A 25305-nucleotide genomic window follows, 5' to 3' on the forward strand; every position below is an offset into this window, starting at 1 on the left:
ACTACACATCTTTAATTCAAGATGATTTTCTTAAAAACAACTGCAGTTATATACGTACAGGCTGCACTGTGAACACTTTGTGACAGTGGGGATAGGCACACTAACTTATATTCATTGAGGCTGCCAAATGCAACACAGTTTGGTAACTTCATTCTGTGTCAAGCCTTAAATGTGCATAACAAAGTCAAGGGTAACATTTGATGATCTCACGAATTTAAACGGTTGAAACTTTGGCTTACACTTCCAAAGTTTCCTAAATGATGTAAGTGCCTTATAACTTGTGGAATCTTCCATCTAGAGCTGTAATATAACATTATGAGAGTGTTCAAGACCTTGAGTAAGTACTGAGCTAAAGCTAGCCACATGTTATTGAGAAGCAGTAAGCAGTACACAAGGCAGGTACCTCTCCAGCTCCCTGGAACAGCACTGTCTGGTCAGAGAGCTTGTTCTTGGTTATTCGAAGAGCCGCAAGGAGACCCGCAACTGCAACAGACGCTGTTCCTAAAACAAGTAAAAGTATCCTTCAGCAATCCTCAGATGGATCCTGCCAGACTAAGCTTTTATCTACACCTTCAAATCACTACACGACAGGAAAGAAAACAGGGACAGAAAGAATCTGTTTGTCCGTCTCCATGCTGGAATATGAGGCAAAATTCTTAGGCGAGGAACATCCGTATTTTAGGACAGCAGCTTAAATCCTTCAAAACTCCCCAAAAAGGGGACCCTGGGACTTCTTTTGATGGATGGTAGACACCAACAAGGGTCTGGATTCTGTTTGGTTTTCATTTTTGGTTTTAGAGTTTTAAGGTTGGGTCTCATGTAGCCCTGGCAGAACTTTGAAATCCACACAAAGGAGACACACAGGAAATGCTTGCTACTGATGGGGTAGTGGCGATGGTGTTACAGATATAGTTGGAATTTAATGCTTAAATTTGGAAGATTAGCCACTAGTAGCTAATTTTTGTCTTATTGCATTCTTTGTCTTTATATCTGTACTTCCGAATAGACCCTAGGTGCTAACGGAATATGTTCTCATCATACCACAGGTACAGAAGCAGCATCTTTCTAAGTACAGGGCTTCACCATGTATGTAGACCATGCAGTAGTGCTCTTGCTAGAAACAAGACTATGCAGCTCTGTCTCTTCATGGTTAATTCCTAAAATAGGACTTCAGTTTCTTGCAATGCCTTCGGGCTGTATGGACATTTTACACCTCCAAGGTAACATTCTACTGTTTCAATATCACACAGGTGAGCAGCAAAGTCTGACCAAACTTAAAATACCTTTACTTGGTAAAACCTAGACCTGAACAGACACAAGTAAGACCACTGCAATGTTCATGAACTGTGACAATTCATACATTGTACAAACCCATTGTTCTGCACATAATTTAAAATGGAAGTCTAAAGAGCTGACGATGTGACTTGGTGTGGAATGTCTGTCTAGTTCACAGAGAGCCTGAGTTAATGCCCAAAACCACAACAAAAGAAATTCTGTACAAAATATGGCTGATTTATATAGGAAATATGCCATGATGTCTGGCCCATATACCAAGACACAATCATGAGAACTGTTAACAAATGAAATCAGGGAGGAACAGACTTCCAGTTACCATGTTGAGTCATTACTCACAAGCAACATTTCAAGGTAGCTCTTCTTGGGCTCTTCTGGTGAAAACCAGTCCAAAGTTAGATCTTATGATTCTAAGATTGCCCCAATGTCACAAGATTTAACTAGCTGAAAAGTCAATGTTAGAACATTACCAGCATCACTGCTTGGTGTTATTCAGTATTTTGCTTTGTTTTTCATGGAACTGGACATTTGGAGACAGACATAAGAGGTTTGTTGTCTAATTATAATGTGCCATTGTCATGTGGTAATGCCAGTTCATTCTACTAAAATTTAAAATGTTTTACTGCAGACATGACTAAGTAGAGAGAATGAGTCTCCTCCCACTGTACTGGATACTAAGTCATTATATGTATATTCCATAGCATTTCTTAGTGATATAATGTCTAGCCTTCTCTTTATAGCACTACCAAAAATTTAATGTGAATGTGACTATTTTTTTCTAAAGTTTAAAAACTTTTTTCAAATGTGTATGAGTGCTCTATCTCTATGTTACACCCTTATGCCAGAAGAGGGCATCAGACCCCATTATAGATGGTTGTGAGCCACCATGTGGATGCTAGGAATTGAACTCCAGACCTCTGGAAGAGTAGTCAGTGCTCTTAGCCACTGAGCCATCTCTCCAGCCCATGAACACGATTCTTGTACACAGCCTGTGGCTAATTTAAATTTCTTTGTAGAGATGCAAGTGCAGAAAACTAAAATTTTATAAAACTAAAATTTTATAAAAATGTGTAAAATAAATTACATAGTTCTTTTAATTCTTATATTAAAATTAAACTTAAATCAGACAGAGGGAAGGCCTGTCCTTGGACTGCTGGTTTTAAAAAGGACTTAATACTGGTAACACAATACTAAAGAGATGGGCTTTCTCTTAAAATTTAACAGGTTCTATAGGTTGTATGTCTGTAATACAAAATTCCCATTTTTTCAGACTCTCAAATTTTTAAATGATTTTTAAAAATTGTATGAATGTGCATGTATATGTGCGTGCATCTGAGTGCAGGTGCCTCAAAGGCCAGAAGATAGTACTGCAGTGTCTGGTGTGGGTCCTGGGATTGAACTGTGGTCCTATGTAAGAACAGCAAATTTTCCGAACTGCTGAGTCATCCCCTTCAGCCCCCAAACTCTGAGTGTTTTGAGCCCTGACATGACAGCAGATGTCTTATACTTGATCTTATGTAGCTAGGATGCAAGTGCTGAAAAACTGTGTGCCATTACCTGTGACTTAGGTGTATGTATATGGTATACCCTGGACACAAATGAACTTTGTGTTTAGATTTGGGATCTCAGCCCCAAACTGTCTCATTATATTTATACAAACACTCATTCTAAAATCAGGAAAAATATGAAATTTAAAATGCTCCTGCTAAATACTGTTGACAAGAGCTACTCTATCCCATTATAAATTCGCAAATAATATGTCTTTGATACACACAGAAGTTTTGCTGTGGCTGTAAATCTCTCTGATTTTTTTCCAAAGAATGACCTCAACTGCTGGCATGATCATCTCAGTTTATAGGGGATGATGGAATGCTCAAGGCCAGCTTGTCTCAAAAACAATAAGAAAAGCAGACCTGGTTCAGTACACTGCAAACACAAAAGCAAATACACTGATGCAGTAATTTATTAAATCTAACTAGAACTAAAAATTATGCTATATAATTAACAAGACCAATCTGTAATTAAACTATAATCCTCACAAGTTATAATAGATCAGATACCACTAGAACTGTTGAGGAAGAGGGTGGGTTTACATTGGCCGAGCTCACGGTTAGAGCAAGCAGCACCTGGGCAGGGCAGTGCAGGGCATGGGAGACGCCCACAGCCTTGGGTGGGAGGGCACACGGAGCAGCAGGAGCATGCGCAAGACAGGGAGGCAGGGAAACAGCAGAATGTGCACACAGCTAGTGTTCCTCTTTCCCTACAAACGTCACTAAAGCAACAGGAAAACAGACTTACAAACAGAGATATGGACTCGAAAGCACCAGGCATAGTGGTGAACAAGGAGTAATGCTATACTGAAAAGAATTAAGTGAAATTTATTTACTTGATATGGAGGACCACACTCATGCAATCTTAACTGAGAATACTAACAGAAAGTAATTGCCAGCAGAGAGCAACAGAGCAGAATCCCAGCAGAGTGAGAGACCAGCTACAAAGACAGGACAGGAGCCCCACCCCCACCCAATGTCATTTAAGACTATTTTATATTACTAGTATAGTCAGTTATGTTTTTCTTTAATCAGACAATTTTCATAAAATAGTATCTTTAAACAACACTTGTTTCAAAAGAAGAAAAAACAAAGTTCCTCCAAGGACATGATGCAAAAGCACTTATCTGCATTGCAGGGCTGTAATAGTTGCATAATTGTTTTCATTGACAACATCCATGGGCATAATGAGAAAAGAATAGAGTTCAAAAGACAAAAAAAGAGATGTGAGGAGAAGACCCATCACAGAGACACAGCTCTGAAAAGGAGAAATGTTCAGGGTGGTTTGCTTATGTCTAGTCAAAATAAAAGGAGTTCCCATAGGCTTTCTCTACTAAGGAATTAGATGAGCTGTTCTCAAACCTGCATTTTCCCTTTTAAGGGTAGCATTATTCTGAAATCCCTGGGAGGAAATAAGCAAGCATTGCGTGTACAGGCAGCTCGGGTGGAAATCCAGCGATTTTACTGCCTCCACGCTGGAAGCCTGGAGCATTCTCGGGCATCTTCAGCACACCACCCATGTCTCTGAACCTTGACTTGACTCCTGCACTAATTTCTAGGCTTTACTTCTGATGTGCCCCAGGCCCTAAACCTTAATTACTGGTCCTGAAAGACAGAAACTGTCACTCAAATTCCTGTTTTGTTTGGTGATTTAATCTTCTGAAACTGAACTCTGATTCCCATTAATTCTGTATAATGAGTCTCAATCATGCAACACTGGCCTTAACATCCTTATACATATTTCTGTGAGAACCACAAAATGTAAAGGTGTAAATTCTATAGGAGAAGGAGATGTAGGTTTGTTGTGTTGTTTTTGAAGTGCTGGGGATAAACTCAGGGCATTGTACATGCTAGGCAAGTGTCCACCACTGCTATACATCCCCCAGCCCTCGAAAGGCTTGTTCAACAGTTCGCTGAGGCTGCTGTAGAGACCACCTCAAAATGAATTGATGACGGACTTAAAGATGTTAGCCTGCACTGCAAAATTCAGTGTGTGTGTGCATTAAAGCCACTCCATCATTATACAGGGTACCCTAGAGTCAGGGATGCAACACATTAAAACCAGACTTCTTTTCTATAGCTCACATTTACACTACTCAGTACCTGGAAATTCTGGATTTCCTTCTGAAATCCTCTAGATTCTCAATTCCAAGAAATCTGTAGCTGCCTATCCAGGAACTATGCACGATAAGGAAGCAAGAGTGCACAAGGGTGGCTTTCTCATAAAAATCAGCACCAGATAAATCAATGGAAGATACCGATTTTTATGATATGGCATCAGGGGGGACTTAGTGATGGGAAGCACTTGGCCGAAATTCACTGCGAAGGAGACCATGGGGAGAGCCAGTCAGCTTAGAGAGGAAATGGATTTGCTTTGGAATGGTTTCAGAATGAGGTAACTCTGAGATATCCAAGAAGAGCTGTTAATAAACAGATGAACATACCACCCTGGAGTTCAAATAAATCATGAATGCAAACGTTACCCTGCGAGCTGAATGTCAGAATATGGAATATTACCTAAGAGGATAGTACTAAAGCAAAAGGGAAGTGCTGTCATGTGCTAGCCAGGGGAAGAGCGAACCGCCAGGGTAGGGAGAAGTCAGCAGGTGCAGTGACAGGGCAACAGACAAGAGCAGTTTCAGAAAGGCCAAGTGACAGGCTGAATGCTACAGAGACTTTAAGACAAAACGGAAGGCACGCACAGCTGTGAGATGCAAACCATCCTGGTCTTCAGGTTGCTAGAAGTCAGTAGCACTCTCTACCTGTCAGTCCGTTATTAGCCATAATGAAACAGGTGCCTAGGACTTCTGTGTAAGGCCTAGATGTTGGGGGGGGCAGCGAGGGATAGACAATAAGCTTGAATACAAAACCCCACACAGCTTAGACAAAGGTCCACAGCCAACTCATGTGCCCGAACTATCAGCCAGAAAGCAGCAGACCATTTCGATGCCAAGCTGGTGGTGTATCTTAGCCAACAGGATGCTATGAGTCTGAGGTCCCTCTGTACAGAGTGAGACACTGTCCCAAAAAATAGAGATAGCACTTCCTGGAGTGAGGCTTAGAAACCAGCTAAGGAGTATATACAGTCATATCCCTAAGCAACATGCAGTCTGTTTTCACAGATTTCTGGGAGCTCATGTATATATAATATAGTACATTCTAGAGTGCTTTCCCAAATGTGAAAGAGATCCAGAAATTGTGACTAAAATTATCCAACACAAATCCTATTTTTTAAACAGGTACTACTGAATCTGAATAAAAGGCTGTGACCTAATTTCAGATGTTATTTTTTTCATGTTTATCCTGTTAGATTTCTGTATATGTACCCTTTATATATGCATAGGTACCTAATTCTATAATTCTTTAAAATAATACAGCAATGTTGTTTATTTAAGGTTTAATTTGTTGTTTTATTACAAAAGAATTTACATCTTATGGTAGAAATTGTTAGTGCAGATGAGATTTAAAGCACATATTTTCTTACCACCCATGACTGCTTTCCAGAGATTATAATACTTTTAGAACAGAAAATTAATTTTGAGAGTTTATGACCTCCCAAAGTTGTGAAAATATGGGAGGTTCTGACTTGAGTAATGGTGTACTGTCCTATTGCATCCCAGCATGCACTTTCTCAGCTCAGTTCTTCACTACTTTTCATAACATTTCACTCCACAAACTTGTCCTATTGGATCACTGTGATAATATCTTAGTCACCTGCAATGTCAGTCCTGCAGCTGATTCTTGGTGTTTTTGTTAGAGTCACCTGAAGGGTAAATACAGCTTTTAACTGTGTTCCTTTTCTGATGTGTACGGAGGGGTAGAGATGGGAACATCCAACCTCCTAGAGGTGCATGCCACGCTCCTATGTGGCTTGCATGTCTAAATCACTTTGTGACAATCTTTCTAGACATCTTCACTGTCCCCTTCCCTGTCTTTGCTCACACAGATCATTGCATTTCTCTCTCGTCTGAATGGAGACTACGAGATGTTATTCTTGATCCATACATACACAGTGAAATGTGATTACCTTGAATATCATCATTAAATGTGCAATACTTGTTTCGATACTTGTTCAGGAGACGAAATGCATTCCGATTGGCAAAGTCTTCAAACTGAATAAGGCAATTCATGCCATATCTATGAGGGGAAACATATATTTTAGAAGTTAATGAAATAACATTTTAAGGAGACATTGAAATCTAAACCACAGAAAAGGCACAGCAATTTCTTTTAAAAGTCCTATCTAGATTCTTAGCATAAATGTATAACACATTATCAACAAGGACTGACATCACACTCACCACAAAAAAGGGAGTGGGATGGTACTGTGGAATAATACCAAATGACAAAAACGCAGTCCAAAATATGATCCATATCCTCAAGGAATTTAAAACTCAGTAGAAACAAAATCTTCTGAGTTAAATGAAAGGTATGTAAAATGTAATATAAAAGCTATGTATAAACAAAGGATTATAGTTATCCGGAAAACAGTGCTTCTAGCTACACTTAGAAGTCAACTGACAAATTAATGAAGCTTTAATTGACTATTATCTTCAAAGCTGAGATGCAGGGTTTATAAAACAAGGGAAAGTAGAAGCAAAATAAATTAAAGGTAGAAAGAAAACAACCCTGTTGGGAAAATGTCAAACTCATTAATGGGCTGTAGTGCAGAGCATATGAGGCCTAAGCCTCCTCCTGGTCTTCCTGATTCCCCTTACTCAGATGGTCTACTCTATCCATGCATGCCAGAGGCAGTTATCAAAACAGTTAACGGGATAACTCTCGGGACTCCCTCATCCCTTTGTTCTTTCTGACTCCGAATACCATCAAGCAGATGAATCCAGCTGTAAGGCCTGGCTAGGATCACAGAAGTCCTGAGTACCTGTTTCCATGCTTGTATGTACATTAACACAAACCCAAGTCTTATCCTTAGTGCTATTAAAGAAAAATACCTTGCCCTGGGTCACATATAAACAAAGAGCTCACAGTTCTGGAGGCTCATGTCCAAGGTCAATGTGGCCACAGACACTGTCTAGGAAGGACTACCTCCTAACAGACAGCATCTTCCTGCTGTGCGCTCACATGGCAGAGGCAGCAAGCACATTCTTTCCCTTTAGTGTGCTTCACATGGGCACTAATCCCAGTCATGATGGCTGACCCTTAAAAGGCCCCTCCTCCTCAGAGTTCCACATTCTAGTATATGGACTTTGGAGGGACACAAACACTCAGATAGGACAGCTTCAACACGTTGCTGTTTCCCTTGTCTATGAGTGCTCAACCTCTTCCCAGTCTCCATACCTCACAGAGAAATGGTTTTCCATCTTTACACCTTGCTCTCTGGACCATCTCCACAAAGCTATAGCTTCTTCCATTCTCACAGTAACAAAGTCCTCACCACAGAGTATGAAATTTTGTCGTTTCTCACTTCTTTCAACAATGAGGACAGATGCAAAACATCACAGTGTAGGTGAAGTCTTGCTCCACGTCTCTCCACCACCATGGCTAAGATCTCTGTAGGTCCATTCATTCCATTGTTTTCACCTATTGTACTTACTAATGTATTATTTTCATATATTAGTCCTTAATGATCTACCTCTTAAAAACACTAACATTCACAGGGAAAATCGGGATTGAATCAATCTTTCCTCCTTCCCTCCTCTATAAAGTTTTTGTTATATAGAGGAGGGAAGGAACTGGGTCCTTTCTGAGATGGACTTTCTTCAAGGTAGCCAGGGAACCACTGGGCCCCCCTTGACTCCTGGGACGATGTACCTGCTCCCCCATGTACTGACGAACTCCACTGCCTTTGGAGACCTTGGGTAGTCCCTGTTGCACTTACCCCCGGATCTCATCACACACTCATTGATGTGTTTGGTGAGATGCCCACTACAGTGGCTGTACTTTGCTTGGCCAGGGTCTTGGTTACCTGTGGCCTTGTTAAGACTCTGGCCATGGGATGGCACGAAGACCTGGCTACTGCTCTTCCATGGCTGCTGTGGTAGAAGACTGGAGGGTTTTGTCTCATTTTTAATCACTAATGAAACTTCATATTGCTCTACGTTTCTTCGTATCTTCCATATCTTGGTCATTTTTAATTCTTTCTGGGAAATTTTATGTTCTTTGGCTCATTTTTTTAAAGATTTATTTTATTTATTATGAATACAACATCCTGTCTGCACGCGAGAAGAAGGCACCAGATCTCATTATGGATGGTTGTGAGCCACCATGTGGTTGCTGGGAATTGAACTCAGGACCTCTGGAAGAGCAATCAGTGCTCTTAACCTCTGAGCCATCTCTCCAGCCCCTCTTCGGTTCATTTTATTGTCCTTTTATTTACTACTGTAATAAGATTTTATATTTTAAGGATAGTATCTTCTATGATAGACACTTCAAATTGATGTGGGATAATATTCTTGTTCACTGTAAAGATTTGTCACTTGTATTGGTTTAATAAAACACTGATTGGCCAGTAGCCAGGCACCAAGTATAGGCAGGGCTACCAGACAGGGAGAATTCTGGGAAGAGGAAAGGCAAAGATGCAGTCACCAGTTAGACACAGAGGAAGCAAGATGAGAATGCCTTGCTGAGAAAAGGTACCATGCCACGTGGCTAAACATAGATGAGAATTACGGGTTAATTTAAGTTACAAGAGTTTGTAGTAATAAGCCTGAGCAAAAGGTCAAACAGTTTATAATTACTGTAAGCCTCTGTGTGTTTATTGGGACTGAATGGTTGCAGGACCAGGTGGGACAGAAACTTCCATCTACAGCAAATACCTTTCTTAGTCTACTACACTGTGAAATCAATTCCTTAGATGGTATTTGTCCTAGATACCTTCAATTATCAACTTGATATTGTATAAGACCATCTGAGAGAAGACTCTCAACTGAGAAATTACCTGGATTAGTGGCCTGTGGACATGTCTACGGGGCATTGTCTTGACTGTTAATGATGTAGGACAGCTCAGTTCACCGGTGGCAGTTGTAGCTCTAGGCAGCTGGGATTAAACTGTACATGAAAGCTAGCTGAGTGTAAACTGCTCTGTGAGCCAGCAACCAGCATCCTCAATGGTGCCTTCTGTCCTTCTTTGACTGTGAAATGAGTTCCTTGGTCTGAGACAATGCTGTGTGGAATGGCAAGTAGGCCTACCTTGAATTCCTACCTTGACTCCTCTCAATAATGGACTGTGGCCTGAAATTGTGAGCCAAATAAATCCTTTCTCTCCCAGGTTGATTTTGGTTAAGAGTATTTTTTTAATTACAGCAACAGAAATGAAACTAGAATAGTGTTTCTGTTGATTTTGCTACAGAAACTTCAGGTTTTTATGGAATCAGATTAATTTATATTTTTACATATAGACTCACCTTTCGATAGCATGCCTATTACAGTTTATAATCCAAACTTTCTTCTAATACCATTGTGGATTTAGGAAATGATTAGCTTCAAAATTTGTTACTACTTTTACTATCAGGCCATAAAATTTTAATATTTTAATTATAAAAGTAATTTCTACATTATTTCCTCAGTTATACTAACACTATTTATTTCATACTCCATCCTTTCCCTTCACCTCCTATACCATGTTTGATACAGAGAAGATTTGGCTTCTGTTTCCCTGTTTCTTGATACTGCTGCTACTGACAAATGTTTTGCCACTTGATAAGATAGAAGACACTTAATTACTCTTTACAACCACAGCATGGTCTGCCACTATTATTCTCATCTTACAGATATGGACATAGGTACACATGATGACAAAGCATTAACAATGACAACTGGATAGTAACATTAGTCTGCTACTATGTGTATCCATTAAAAAAAAACAATGCCTCCTTGCTTGCACCTATATTGTTCTCAAATAACTTTAATATAGCATGGTTAATTTGGCTGCCTTAGTAGTTCCGTGCCATAGGCTATGGAGTCAGAGCTCCCACTGTGAACTCCTGGCATTCTTCCATACTATGTATCTTTAACTTTTTTGTGCCTCTGTTTTCCTATCAAGAAAGACATGAATACTGTTCCCACCTTTCACACACTTGTTATGGGGGTTGTCTGAAATGACAAATATGTGTTCAGTTCAACGACCAGCAATAAGTACTCTATAGTAGAGCACTGGAAAGCTATCTAATGGTAACAAAAGTAGCGATTAAATGTAAGACAATGGCTTCAAAGAGTAAGAGAAAAGCGCTGCCACCCCATACAGCACAGTTGGAAAACCACTCTTCAGGAATTTAGCTACATCACGACAGCTTAGACAAAGCTACTAAAGGAACTTCAAAGAGTGTTTTTCACTAGAAACTAATACAAGCAATAAAGCTCTTTTACAACTTAATAAAATGGTGAGATACTCATAAATACAAGCAAATTATGCCAGGCGACACAGTGACGACAGAAGTACTTCCAGCCTGAGAGAGTGAGGTTGACAGATTAGACCGTCCAAAGCGGACACACTTCCAGAGCAACTGCTTTGGTGCTGTAGAATGTACTGAGGGTAGAGAGAAGAAAGGGGCTTAGGGGAAATTCGGAGAGTGAGGGTAAGCCATGAACAAAACAACTATTCTCATATATATGCTGCCATTTTTCATATTCCAAGGAAGCTCTCCATAAAATTATACAGTGTTATAAAGAACTGAAAAGCAGCATTTCCAAAGTTATAAATTGTCACTTTTGAAAATGTCAGCAAAGAAGAAAACTTTGTGGTAGTAACTAAGTACCCCAAACACAAATATCAGTCAGCAGCCATCCGATGTTTTTGATGGCTATTTTCTAATTCTCTGGTTCCTAAGGAGCCTCCAGAAACCAAAAACTGCATGTCACTGGGCAATGCCCTCAGACGGCTTGCTCCTGGCATGTCGTATTCTGCGGGACTAACAGCAACAGATGCTCTGTCATTATGTTCAGAAGAAGCGGCTTGTGGTCTGTGAGGAGGCATCAGAGCCTTCTCAATTCTATTCCCGGATCTACTAGTTACTTGGCTTGGCGGTCTGGGGCTTGTTACAGTTTCTCTGTGGTTGAAACGAAGTCCCTCCAGTGTGGTTTGCCTTCAGTGTTCAGGACACAGTGTATGAAGCTATAAATCTACAGCGTTTCCACAGTGCAATCTGGGAACGGTCCTAGGTAGTAAATCGGTACATGGGGCACTATCATTTTCATGTGCCTGCTTTAGAATCATCCTCTGGAAGATGCCACACACCCGTTTTAATTTTGTGACCTTTCCTACCTGGTAGTTAGCTCTGATTTCACTCCTGGAGATTTAAAAAAGGCTTTCTGAATTCATCTTGTGATACATGAATCCTGCACCATGTAATAAAAACAAAGTCATGGAAGGGATCTTTGTTCTAGCTTAAAGCAGCTTTGTCACTGTGAAATCAGAAGTGATGGAACTCTCAAGAGTTAGCCAGTTGACTTCAACATAAATATGAAAAGAACTTACTATTTTACAATCAAAATGTGGCACGAAGTAGCAGGTATTAATCGTTTTAAAAGCTAACAAAAACACCCCAAAACTGGCATGTAAAAATTCTGGAGCTTGTGTTCTCTTTGACTGTGTTAAGTCTGGAAACCACCTTACTGCAGTGACTAATGGCTGTGGCCAGGACTGACTAAGCGCCAGACAGTATGGTCTACATTCAGAGGGATTATCTAATTTAATTCTCTCAGCAATTCAGCAAGGAAGGCACTGTCATTATGCATTTTACAGATGCAGACACTGGAGTTCCTCATGACTAAGGACTGAGCATGTAGTGAGCTCATTCTGCTCAGAGTGGTAAGTAAGGTATGGGCTGACCGCAGGCCATGGGACTCCTGCTAAGTTAGCACTCTGACACTGAGCAACATCCTCCCCACCCCTCTGAACTCTATCTTCACACCAGCAAGATGGCACTTGTGAGCATTCAACACACCATGTACCACATGACTAAGTGGACACGGACAAATGTTGGTGAAAACAGTAATCTTTCCTTGATCTTAAACTATTGAGAGTTCATACAACCAATTTGACCATGCATGCTTGGATTTCCTGAGAGATGGAGTAAAATCATGTTTTAGGTTGTGTTATGTGCATGGTACCACACAGTGTCTAAGACCTACAGTACTTCATAATGGATGAATGGGGGGGGTGTTCCCAAATGACTCATTTGATAATGAATTGAGGTTTGAAGATAATAAATTTGGCAGCAAACAGGAAACATGAATTTTGCCTTTAAAATGAGGGCTGGGAAATAGACTTATTAGGAAGACAAAGCATACAATGAAAAAAACTTAAAAGAGGTTTAGATGAAAACCAATCAGTGGGGTTGAGAAGCTCAGAGCACAGAGCTCCCTTAGCACACACAGAGTCCTGGGTTCAATCCTCAGCATCACAAAACTCCAAGTCCAATCACAATCCGTGGCACACACAGAGCCCAGCAAAGGCTTAAGGAAGATAGCATTAAGTAAGAGAGGCTTAAGTTTGGCCCTTGGGAGGACTCAAGACGTGAAGTAGGAATAAATCAGCGAGTCCCAGAGGCTGTATCAGGAGAAGCTGATAACCACGTGGGAGGACTTCAGAAGAGCAGCGCTTGCTAATCTCACACTATCACAGGTCCAGCGGCATGGCTCCGCACATAAAGGCACTTGCCACTACGCCTGATGACCTGCGTTCAATACCCAGAATCTGGCATGAAAAGAACTGATACTCCCGAGTTGTCCTTTGACCTCCACACATGCACTTGCCACATGTGCGCCCCTCCCCAAGTGAATTAATAAATAAGCAAAATGTAATAAAGCTGTGTTTCAGATCATGAGTTGTCTTGAATGCTAGCATAGCTGATCTCTTAAATTGATTCAAGTTCTCTCTGGTCATGCCCCCTCCACATCCAATACACCCTAGTATGTAAGAACAGAGCCCTGTTTACTTCTGAACCAATTCAATGACATGCTTCTAGTCCTAGCTACCTTATAGCTGTATTGCTTCACAAGCAAATATTCCTGTCACTTTTCTTTGCATTCTTTCAACTGTATTATACTGATATTTCTTGATTTTTCCCTGTGACCACAGGCATTATGAAGATTAAATTGTAATTATCCATTCTGTCTCCCTTACCCCCTGTCTGCTCATTGGCTATATCTCCACTTAAGGATTTGGTAATGGAATGAAATGTTTTCCTTCCCCACTGAAAATGTATTACATTAAATCTTAATCACATTACTTAAGAGTAGGCCCGAGTTGCAATAACACACCATCTAACTCTTTCCTGTAATTCCCCCAAAAGAAATCCTGCTCTTCTTTCCTTATTTACTCATTTGTTAAATGCCCTCTAAACAGCTTCCCCCTCTTAGAGCACACAGTTGATACAGAGTTTTGATGTGAAGAGCAGTGAGTGGTGCTGCCTGGGAAATGCTGGGCACCTAGCCACAGAACAAGTCAAGCATATTGAGAAGGTCCTCAAATGTGAACTTACCAGCACAGCACAGGGAATCTCCTTTGTAAGAAGACACAACATGCAGACATTGTGCAGCAGTAGAACAAAAAGCTGGAAACAGTCTAATTGACATGAACAAGCAACTGGAGTCAATGTGTCATTCCACATCTATAGCATGTAATATTATAGCACAAAGCCAGTGCTTCATGTAGTCCCTTGGGTACATCTAAGACTCAGCATTGAGGAAAACACTACAAAAATGCATATATCTTAACTGCTCACCTCAAGCTCTTTCTAATAGCATCATAAGAATTAGATGTCAAGCCAGGCGTTGGTGGTGCATACCTTTAATCCCAGTACTCGGGAGGCAGAGGTAGGCAGATCTCTGTGAGCTTGAGGCCAGCCTGGTCTACAGAGCGAGTTCCAGGACAGGGTCTAAAACAATACAGAGAAACCCTGTCTCGAAAAACCAAACAACAACAACAACAAAATTAGATGTCAGCCAGGTGGTGATGCATGCCTTCAATAACAGCACTCAGGAGACAGAGGTAGGCAGGTCTCTGAGTTTGAGGTCAGCCTGGTCTACTGAGTGAGTTTCAGGACAGTCAGAGCTACACAGAGAAACAAAACAAAACAATAAAAACAACAAAAAAATAGATGTAACTTAATATCCATCATCTTTGTGTAAATTACCCACATATTCAGGACACAACAAGGTAAGGGCATAGTTTGGATGATGAAACTAAAGCTTGGAACAAGTGTAAGATTTAGAACTCAGGATACCAGCAGACTTCTTAATCTTCATGATCTCCAGACTCCTGAACGTAGGGCCAGGGTTACCAGTTGTGACAGGCAAAGTCCTTGAAAGTCATTGCTTTCATCATCATACAGAAAACCCTAAACACTTAGGATTAACAGCTCTTCCCAAGCTCATGACCCACTGAGTTGTCTGAACAGGAAGGAAAGAGAAGCATATTGGAAAGTCAGGAGCACAGCCCCGCTGCTGGGACCAAATAGTGGGAGCACTTCTGGCTCTTCCTGTAGGAGACAGTTCAGGGTATCTTGCCTTAGTCACACCTTCATGAATTAGATGTTTACTGCAAAGACCTGAAAAAGGCCCTGCTACCTTGTGCAGATGAAGTGGGAAGTATCCATGTTGAAAACGCTACAATATTGTTTTCATAAGGACTTCCCTCAGGAGACATCTGTTCATCCAAGACAATTTACTGAGGCGTTACCAAAACCTAAGCAACCTAGGGGAAGAGAAATACTCAATTGTAGCATCCTCTAGCTTATAACATGGGCAAGGAAATACCTAACTTAAGTTCACTAAAAGACTGAGACCTAATACAGGGCTAAACTACACAGGCCCTGCCCAGCACCTAAACAGGGTTCCAGGATAACAGGAGAGAAAAGCTCAATGCCTACAAGTCTCTAACGCCATACAAGAAATCTCAGAAAATCCAAAGGCAAAAGAGGAAGGGAGTTGGTCATGGGGGAACAGGAAGTTGAGGGGGTGGGGGTAGAATAGGGGGGAAGTGGGAATCATAGGATCGAAGACAGATCAGGCACCAGAGTGACCTCGAGTGATCTAAAGGTATAACATCAATTGGCAAGCTAAGCAATAGTGGAGGAACCACCTCGAATGCCCATTCCTGATAATGAACTTGATGTCTATAACCATCTGGGAGCCTTCATCCTGTGACTGATGGAAGCAGAGGCAAACACACAACTAAGCACTGAACTGAACCCAAGGAACCCAGTGACAGAGAGAGAGGAGTGATGAGCAAATTGGCAAAGAATGGGCTGGCAAAACCAGCAGAGACAGCTGATCTGAACAGGGGAGTGCTCTTGGACCCCAGAACGACAGTGGGGAGGCCAGCATGGGACTGATCTGGACCCCCCCAAATGTGAGTGTCAGTGAGAAGGCCTGGGCAACCTATGGGGCCCTGAGCTGTGGATCAGTGTCTATCCCTGGTATACAAACTGTCTTCATGTGCCTATAGCACAAAGAGAGATGCTCTCTCAGCCTGGACTCTTAGGGGAGTGCCTTGACCCTACCAAGAGTAAAATGACAGACTCTAGATATCCCCTATGTGGAAGGATTTGGCAATAGGGTGGGAGGGAGGGGGGAAGGGGAGTGTGGGAGGAGGGGAGGGAGAGGGAACTGGGATTGACATGTAAAACAAGCTATTTAAAATTAAAATTAAAAAATGATAAAAATAAAAAATAAAAAAATAAAAAAACAGTAACTGAAATGAAAAGAAGAGCACTGAGGGACAGTACATAACCTAACCAAGTCAGATAAGCAAAGCAGTCAGCTAAGATATAGATGTACCTCAGCTCCTGACACTCCAAAGACCATGCCCAGCTTTCAACAAATCACAAAAATAGATACAAGACAACACATACAGTCACATGAAACAAAGCAAAACGATGTTCAGCAATTTTGGAACAATCAGACCGTGAACTTAAGACGACTATGACTCAGTTATGAAGAGCTTAATTCGAAAAAGTTGACACCGTGCAGGAACATATGGGTAACATCAGCAGACACTGAAGCTCTACGATTCAAAAGGAAATTCTGGAAATCAAAGTCATCGCGCTGAAAATTGCCTTTGATGGGCTCATCGGTGGAGCGGGCACGGCAGAGGAAAGAACAAGTAAGCCTGAAAAGCTGCCAGCCGAAGCTCTGGAACACAGAGAAAAGGCAAGAAATAAAAGGGCAGAATCGTCAAGAACTGCGGAACAATCAGAAAAGTGTGGCGTCGGCACATGGGAAACAACAAAGAAGAAAAGAACCCGAGCAACAATGGCTGAGAATCTTACAAAGTTAATTACAGACCCAAGAAGTGCAGAAAGCATACATAAATCAGGACAAATATAAATTCTTATGTAGGCATATTAAAGTCAAACTTCAGATTAAAGACAAATAGCAAATCTTGAAAGAAGTCGTAAGGGGACCCTATCTTCCCACACAGGAAGAAGGAGCAAGGTTACATTGGACTTCCTTTCTGAAATCATGTAAGAGCATAAAGAAAGACATTTAAGTGGTGAAAGAAAACATCTACTGTTCAACAATAATTAAACTATCCTTCAAAAGCACAGCATAAATAAAGACTATCATAGACACAGAAAACTTGAGGAAATTTATTGAAATGTTAAGAGTTTTTAAGACAGAAGAAAGATATATAGGTAGAAAATTTAAGATACTGAAATTACATAAAGCAGCAGTCCTCAACCTGTGGATCATGGTCCCTTCAGGGGTCAAATGACCCCTTCACAGGGGCCACATATCAAGATATTTACATTATGATTCATAACTGTAGCAAAATTACATTAATAAAGTAGCAACAAAATAATTTTATGGTTGGGGGTCAGCACAACATAAGGAACTGTATTAAGGGGTCACAGCACTGATACAAAGGAAGGAAGAAAATTGGAAAGGGAATAAGTAAAGGTGAAATAAAATCTTTTTCTTTTCCTCAGTTGGCCTAATTATAAGATTGTTCAAAATATGGGGCCCTGGGCAGTAGGACAGTGTTTATCCCTGGCATACAAACAGACTTCGTGTGTCCACAACACAAAGAGGGATGCTCTCTCAGCCTGGACTCTTAGGGGAGTGCCTGACTCTGCCCTGAGTGAAATGATAGACTCTGGATATCCCCTATGTGGAAGGAATTGGCGATAGGGTGGGAGGATGGGGGGGATGAGGAGGGGGGTGCGGGAGGAGGGGAGGGAGAGGGAACTGGGATTGACATGTGAGTGAAGCAAGCTATTTAAAATTAAAGTAATTAAAAAAAGATTGTTCAAAATAGCAATGATATATGTTGTGGGTAAGTGAAATAATTAGAAAAAGAACAGTGGGGAGGAATTAGGAATGCTGTTATTGGGCAACTAGAGGCCTATGGTGCATTCTGTTACTTGGAATAGCTATGTTGTAAATTCACTATTTATTGCCAACTCATAGGGAAACCAATGGACATTTTCTTAGTGGAACATAACTGGCAAGCTAAGACATGAGAGAAAATGTAGGCTAATGATATTTATTTCTACTCATCCCAATTAACTTTCTTGCCTTTCTTTCCCACAGCTTACATGACTTGTTTGGGAGTTTAACCACAATTGATCACACACCACAGATAAACCAAATATAGTCAACAATTGTTTACTGGGACCCAAGCTCAGGGGATACAATGGCAATAAAACAGGCAAAAGTACTTCACAGGATTTTTATTATATTTGTGTGTGATATAAAAAGTAAATTGCTGACAGGTTATGGGTAATCTATAATGTACAGAAAGATAAAACATATAAAAGAAATAATATGAGGTACACAAAGAAGCCCAAATTTTACAATGGTAAAAAGAAAGCATGTAGAAAATGCACATAGATCCTTATCTATCACTCTGCACAAAACTCAAGTCCAAGTGGATCAATTCCTTAACATAACACCAGATACACTGAACCTGATAGAAGAGAAAGTGGGGAACAGCCTTGAACTAATTGGCACAGGAGACAACTTTCTGAACAGAACACCAATCTCACAGGCACTAAGGTCAACATGGATTCCCCTGGAAAGGGATAATAGATGAGATCTCCTGGTTAAGCTGGGGGTGGGATGGAGGGGAGAGTAATGAAAAGAGATGTCTTGATGGGGTGGGGGCATTTCAGGGCTAGGGAGAAACCTGGTGCCAGGGAAATTCACAGGAATCCATAAGACTTGTAGTAACAGTGGATCAGTAGGCTGAATTGGCTTCTCCTGTAATGAGACTGGTGACTACCCTAATTACCATCAGAGAGCCTTCACCCAGTAACTGATGGAAACAAATGAAGAGATCCAGAGCCAAGCACTGGGCTGAGCTCTGAGAATCCTGTTGAAGAGCAGGAGGAAGTATTGTATGTGGCAGGGAATCAAGGTCATGACAAGGAAACCCACAGAAACAACTAACCTGGACTCACAGGTGCTCATACACTCTGAACCAATAGCTAAGGGAGTCTGCAAGGGGCCGACCTACATGTGTGTGACAGTTGTGTAGCTTGGTCTACTTGTGGGACTCCTAGCAGTGGAATCAGGACCTGTCCCTAACACTTGAGTTGGCTTTTGGGAGCCTATTCCCCATACTGAGTTGACTTGCCCGGCCTTGATATAAAGGGGACACAATCCTATCATGCTTTGTTGACACCCATGGGAGGTCTGCCTCATCCTGAACAGAAACAGAGGAAGAGTGGATTGGGGTGGGGGGCAGATGGGAGGGAGCAGAAGGAGAAGAGGAGAGAGAGAGAGAGAGAGAGAGAGAGAGAGAGAGAGAGAGAGAGAGAGAGAGAGAGAGAGAGAGAGAGAGAGAGAGAACAATTAACACATTGAAACTGAAAAGTATCTGTAAGGCAAAGGACACTGTCAAAAGGACAGAATGACAGAAAGAATCTTCACCAAACCCACATCTGACAGAGGGCAAATATCCAAAATATATAAAGAACTCAAGAAACTTTGTATCAAAAAACCAAATAAACCAATTAAAAGTGGGATACAGATCTAAATAGAGAATTCTCAACAGAGGAAACTCAAATAACCAAAAATCATTTAAAGAAATGTTCAACATCCTTAGCCATCAGGGGTATGCGAATCAAAAGGACTCTGGGATTCTATCTTACACCTGTCAGTATGGCTAAGATAAAAAACACAGAGAAAGTTCATGCCAGTGAGGGTGTGGAGCAAGAGGAACACTGTTCCACTGCTGGTGGGAGTGCAAACTTATACAGTCACTTTGGAAATCAGTGTGGCAGCTTCTCAGAAAATTGGGGAACAATCCACCTCAAGACCCAGGTACACCACTCCTGGGTATACAGCCAAAGGACGCTCTACCATATGCTCAACTACGTTCATAGCAGTTTTACTCACAGTAGCCAGAAACTAAAAACAACCTAGATGTTCCTCAACGAACGAATGGATAAAGAAAATGTGGTACATTTATATAATCAAGTATTATTACCCAGCTGTTAAAAACAACATCAGAAAATTTGCTGGCAAATGGACGAAACTAGAAAACATCATCCTGAGTGAGATAATCCAGGCCCAGAAAGACAAATATGATATGTACTTATTCATAAGTGAGTACTAGCCATAAAGTAAAGGAGGACCATGCTATAATCCATAGACCAAGAGAAGCCAAGCAACAAGGAGGGCTCAAGGTGAGGGGGGTGGAAAGCATGAATCTCACTGTGAAAGGGAAACAGAATAGACATCACCAGTGGATGGCGGGAGGTCTGAATGTGGGGTGGGATGGGAATAGGAGGCATCAGATTGGAGGAAGATGGAGGGAGATAGTACTGGGAGAGATGACTGAAATCTGGGTGCATCTCCGGGATGAGCTAGAAACTAGAGCAATGGAAACTTCCAGGAATCTATGAGGGTTACCCTAGATAAGACTCCTAGCATAAGGGATACATAACCTGAACTGGTCATCTACCTGTAACCAGGCAAGACTTCAGAGGAGGGACTGGGACACTAACCCAGCCACAAATCCTTCCGCCTACAATTTGTCCTGCCTACAAGATGTGCTGGGGTAACGATGGCACAGGAACTGTGGGAGTGACCAACTAAAGGCTAGCATAGCTGGAGACCCGTAACATGAGAGGGAGCTCCCAACTGAGGGCCAGGACCCAGAGTCGGGTACCCCAGAGACCTAGGAGAGAACCAAACAGGAATGGCAAGAGGAAGGAAGGAAGGAAGGAGAAAAAAAGTCAGTGTAATGATGCCTATATTCTGCTATACTTGTATATTGGTGCTTAACCCAACTGTCATCAGAAAGGCTTCATCAGCAACCGGTGGAAACATGCAGAGACCCACAGCTAAACATTAGGCAGAGCTCAAGGAGTCCTGCAGAAGAGGAGGAAGAAGAATTGTAGGACCCTTGTAGGAACCAGAAATGTCAAGGCACCACAAGAAAACCCACAGAACCAACTAACCTGGCTCATAGGGGCTCACAGAGACTGAAGTGACAACCAGTGGGCCTGCATAGGAGTGACCTGGCCCTCTGCATATATGTTACAGTGGTATAATTTGGTCTTTGTGTGAGACTCCTAACAGTAAGAGCAGTGGCTGTCGCTGACTGTCACCTGCTTTTGGAACCCACTCCTCCTACTGGATTGCCTCATCCAGCTGTAACAGAAGTTGGGGTGCCCAGACCCACAGCAACTTGCTAGACCACGGCTGGCTGATACCCATGGGAGGCCTGCCCGCATCTGAAGAGAAACAGTGGAGGAGGTGGGCGTGGGAGTTGGGGGTGGGGTCTGGGATATAAAAACAAAAAACATATAAATAGATAAATTACAACAACAAAGAAATGCAGAACAAAGATTAGGGAGTTTTCCCTCTGGTATCAATTGTTCTGCCAAATTTGACTCCTGAGCTCAATGAAAAACTTCAAGCAACAAGGCAAAGCTGACATTTATACAGAAAAGACTTTAACATACTGAATGATAATTGTTCTAGTGGCAGTTAACACTTTCAGCTGACACACTAATACATCAAATGCTGCGACACTGCCGGCTCAGAGTATCAAAAGCACGTGTAGGGTTAGTACTTCCACCACAGTCCGAGTTGGAACACTGAGGAATGTTTAATTCCATTGCCTCTTCCCACATCAATGTGCCCTCAGGCAATCTTTCCATGGAATGAGTGATAGAGCTGCCACAGCAACCAGAAATCTCAACTGCTGGGTGATTTTTATCACTATTGTAATTTAGATCATTTCAACCATTGAATGCTCCATCTATATTAAGCTAAAGTTTTCAGCCTACTGAAACTAAATTATTAGACTTAGCCATCCTACCTAGAAAATAAGAATCACAGTTGCTATTCACTTAATAAAGGTAACTTTGTGTCTGATCTAATATCTCAACCATCACACTCTCCTGTGTAATATTTTCCTAAAGCTTACAAGGCAAGAAATGAAGCTTGCAGGAAGACAAATAATTTCATTAGACTAAAATAAAGTAGATGGACCTAAGCACTGCCTTGGAAGCCCAGGTTTCTATTCTCACAAGTCTTGAGACATGGGCTCTATAGATTCAGAAAAAAAATCACATTGCTAACATTTCTATTCTAAGAGTCAGACCTATACATTGCATGTCTGAGCACACATGCACACACATGCGTGCAATAATAATAGAAAAATCTAAAACCTTTGTCTGTACGGAGCCTAGAGATTTGGTGCAGAGTCAGGATTGCAGTGGAGATAACGACAGTCATGTGTGAGGGTGAGGAACATGTAAGTTTACAAATGGAGGATTTAGGAAAAAAGACGATGTTAACAATAGTAAGTAAAAGATACATTTGGAAAATAACAGCAACTTAGTAAAATCTTCACCTAAAAATAATATTTCTTAAATATGCCTCAATGTTCTCTGGCAAATTAGTTAATTCATAAGGATAAAGGTAATAATTCCTGGCACATTTCAGGGCTAGTTATTATTTTTCTATAACTATTTCTCTTTATAGTATTCAGCAATTCAAAGAACCATTTTGTATGTATCACACTCACTCCCGTTAAAATAATTGTTATGCTAAAAGTTATTGGTACTTGTAAATGCAAATGTAGTTCTTTACATATATATTTTTTTTTATTTTTAAATTTAAATTTAAATTAGAAACAAGGTTGCTTCACATGTCAATCCCAGCTCCCTCCTCCCACTCCATCCCACCATGCACCCTATTGCCCCCTCCCCCAATCGCCCCTCTTTTCCCCAGGGGGGTGTCCATAGTCTGTCATTTCATCTAGGGCAGGGCCTAGACCCTCCCCGAAGAGTCCAGTCTTTCACTGTGGGATGGGCACCCAAAGTCCATTTGTGTGACACGGATGAGTGCTGATCTACTACCCAAGGCCCCATGGATTGCCTAGGCCTCCTCATTGACACCCACGTTCAGGGCGTCATTAAAGGCTCACAACCAAAAACATTATTTTTTATTTTACTGAAAATGAATTCTTCTCTTGTATAATATTTTCAAAGTGATCTCTTTAAAATATTTATAACATAAAGCATAAAACTCATAATTTTGAAAGTTATTCCTGTCATATTAAACTTTTACAAAATTAAAAAACAAGATAGTTTGGTAGGCACATTCTTGCTAAGTGGAGGGCTATGTACCTTGCTCCTCTGAAACCTGGTATGTGATCTTTAAGAACTATGACCAGCTTACTAGACGCTGTACATTATCTGCTATGCTTCCCGTGCACAGTAAAGGTGTTAGCTCAACAGCAATCCAGTAAAAAGGTGCTATCCTTAAAAAACCCCATCATCACACCTTGTGGAAGGTGCAGGAGGCATGGCTTCAGACAAACATTATTTCTCCTAGATGGTATACAACAAATTAAATGAAACCCACGAGGCAGCCAAGATTGCAGGAAGTTTTCTAAATGCTGTTTAGGCATCTCTGTAGTCATTCCACTGCTTCCCAGCGACTTTTAATTTTAAACACTTAGAGGACAACTTTTTAAAAAGCGGTCCTTGGTGAACAGTTTTTAAAAATTATTATTTAAAAAATTTAGTAGCTGGAAACCATAATCCCACATACTCCCAGCAGGCATGTGGTTAAGATTTGAGGATTGTGAGTCTGAGGCCAGGATGAGCTAGACTGAAACTGTCTAAAGAGCAAACAGAGCTAGTTCTTTCAGGCTTTCTAGAAAGGTAATCTTTCTTTTTACTCATTTAATTAATGATCTTCAGAGACATTCCTATGTAGAGAACACTGTAGAAGCTGTCCCTACTTTTCTACCTATTCTGGGGAAAAAGAGACATGATAAGAAGTATAATCATAAAACAAACTCAAAAAAATACAGACAGGCTCCTATCTGTGTTAAATTTAATATAACCTTAGCAGTATGCATACTATATTAGTAGTGTGTACTATATACAATATGTAAGAGAACACTTTACTATTTCTCAAAGTCACATGAAAAAGGTTTTTTGGTTTTTTTTTTTTTGAGACAGGATTTCTCTGTATTGTTTTGGAGGTTGTCCTGGAACTCGCTCTGTAGACCAGGCTGGCCTCGAACTCACAGAGATCCACCTGCCTCTACCTCCCAAGTGCTGAGATTAAAGGCATGTACCACCAACGCCCGTGAAAAAAGGCTTTTTAAACATGTCAGAACTTCTTTATTCGTACCTTTATTTTAAGTTATATAAATGAAATACATCAAATTCTATCATCTATTTCACATACTGAGTACTTATGGCATATCAGGTGACATCTAGAAACTGAGTTTGGCAGTGAAGAAAGAGGCACTGTTCTCATGGTGCAGGAATCTATGTTGAGCACAAAAGGTTGAATATAAACAAATCTGGCATTGATTGGTGCAGAGAATGAAGATAATGAGTTGAGGGTAATATTTAAGCATGTTGGTAAGGCAAGCTTCACTGAGCAAAACAGATCCCTGGGAATTTCAAAGGTGGGACAGCTAGCCTGGTAGGAAACCAGGCAGACACACAGGCGATGGTAGCATTCTGAGCAGATGGCACAACACACCTTGACCTCACTTGGGTTAGAAGAGAACAGCAGGCCACATTAACAAAGGCAAGGGAAAACAGTAACAACTTCAGGAAGGCACCAGGAAGCCAGGCAGCACAGGGCCTTTTGTGTTAGGACAAAGCCCATTTTCATTCTGTAGGCGATCGTAAGGTTTGCCAAGTTCTGAGCAAAGAAATTACTCAACATAGAACCATCTTGGCCTCTGTGTTAAGAACACACTGGAGGGCACCAAGTGGAGAGGCAGTGAAACCAATTAGGAATCTACAACAATCCCAAGAAGAGAGATTAAGCAACAGGCAATGAAAAAAAAAAAGGTTAAATCCTGGATATACTGGAATTGCAAAAGCTTTGCAAACAGGCTATGTGTGGAGTGATAATTCTTATTCTCAGGGACAGGAAGAATAGGGTGTGTACTGCAATGGAAAAGGTGAAGCCAGAAGCAGGCTTACAGATGGGTGCAAGAGCGGGTGCCCAGAATCAGATGCATTACACAAGCATGGTCTACAGATTCAAGCAGAGAAGTCAATAA

At 41.1% G+C, this 25305-nt stretch overlaps 1 protein-coding gene across 2 annotated transcripts in view; it reads right to left on the reverse strand.

The window, feature by feature from the left end:
* Me1 (malic enzyme 1) overlaps window positions 1-25305 on the reverse strand; it is a 114515-nt gene that overhangs the window by 29272 nt on the left and 59938 nt on the right. For both annotated transcript variants that reach the window (XM_040739629.1, XM_040739630.1), the window contains 2 exons: window positions 6871-6980; window positions 404-501 (listed from right to left, as the gene is read on the reverse strand). In XM_040739629.1, the coding sequence (XP_040595563.1) occupies window positions 404-501; window positions 6871-6980 (208 nt within the window). The remainder of the gene's footprint in view (window positions 1-403; window positions 502-6870; window positions 6981-25305) is intronic.

This window comes from Mesocricetus auratus, unplaced genomic scaffold (assembly GCF_017639785.1).
Source record: "Mesocricetus auratus isolate SY011 unplaced genomic scaffold, BCM_Maur_2.0 Super-Scaffold_100691, whole genome shotgun sequence".
Lineage (NCBI taxonomy): Eukaryota > Metazoa > Chordata > Mammalia > Rodentia > Cricetidae > Mesocricetus > Mesocricetus auratus.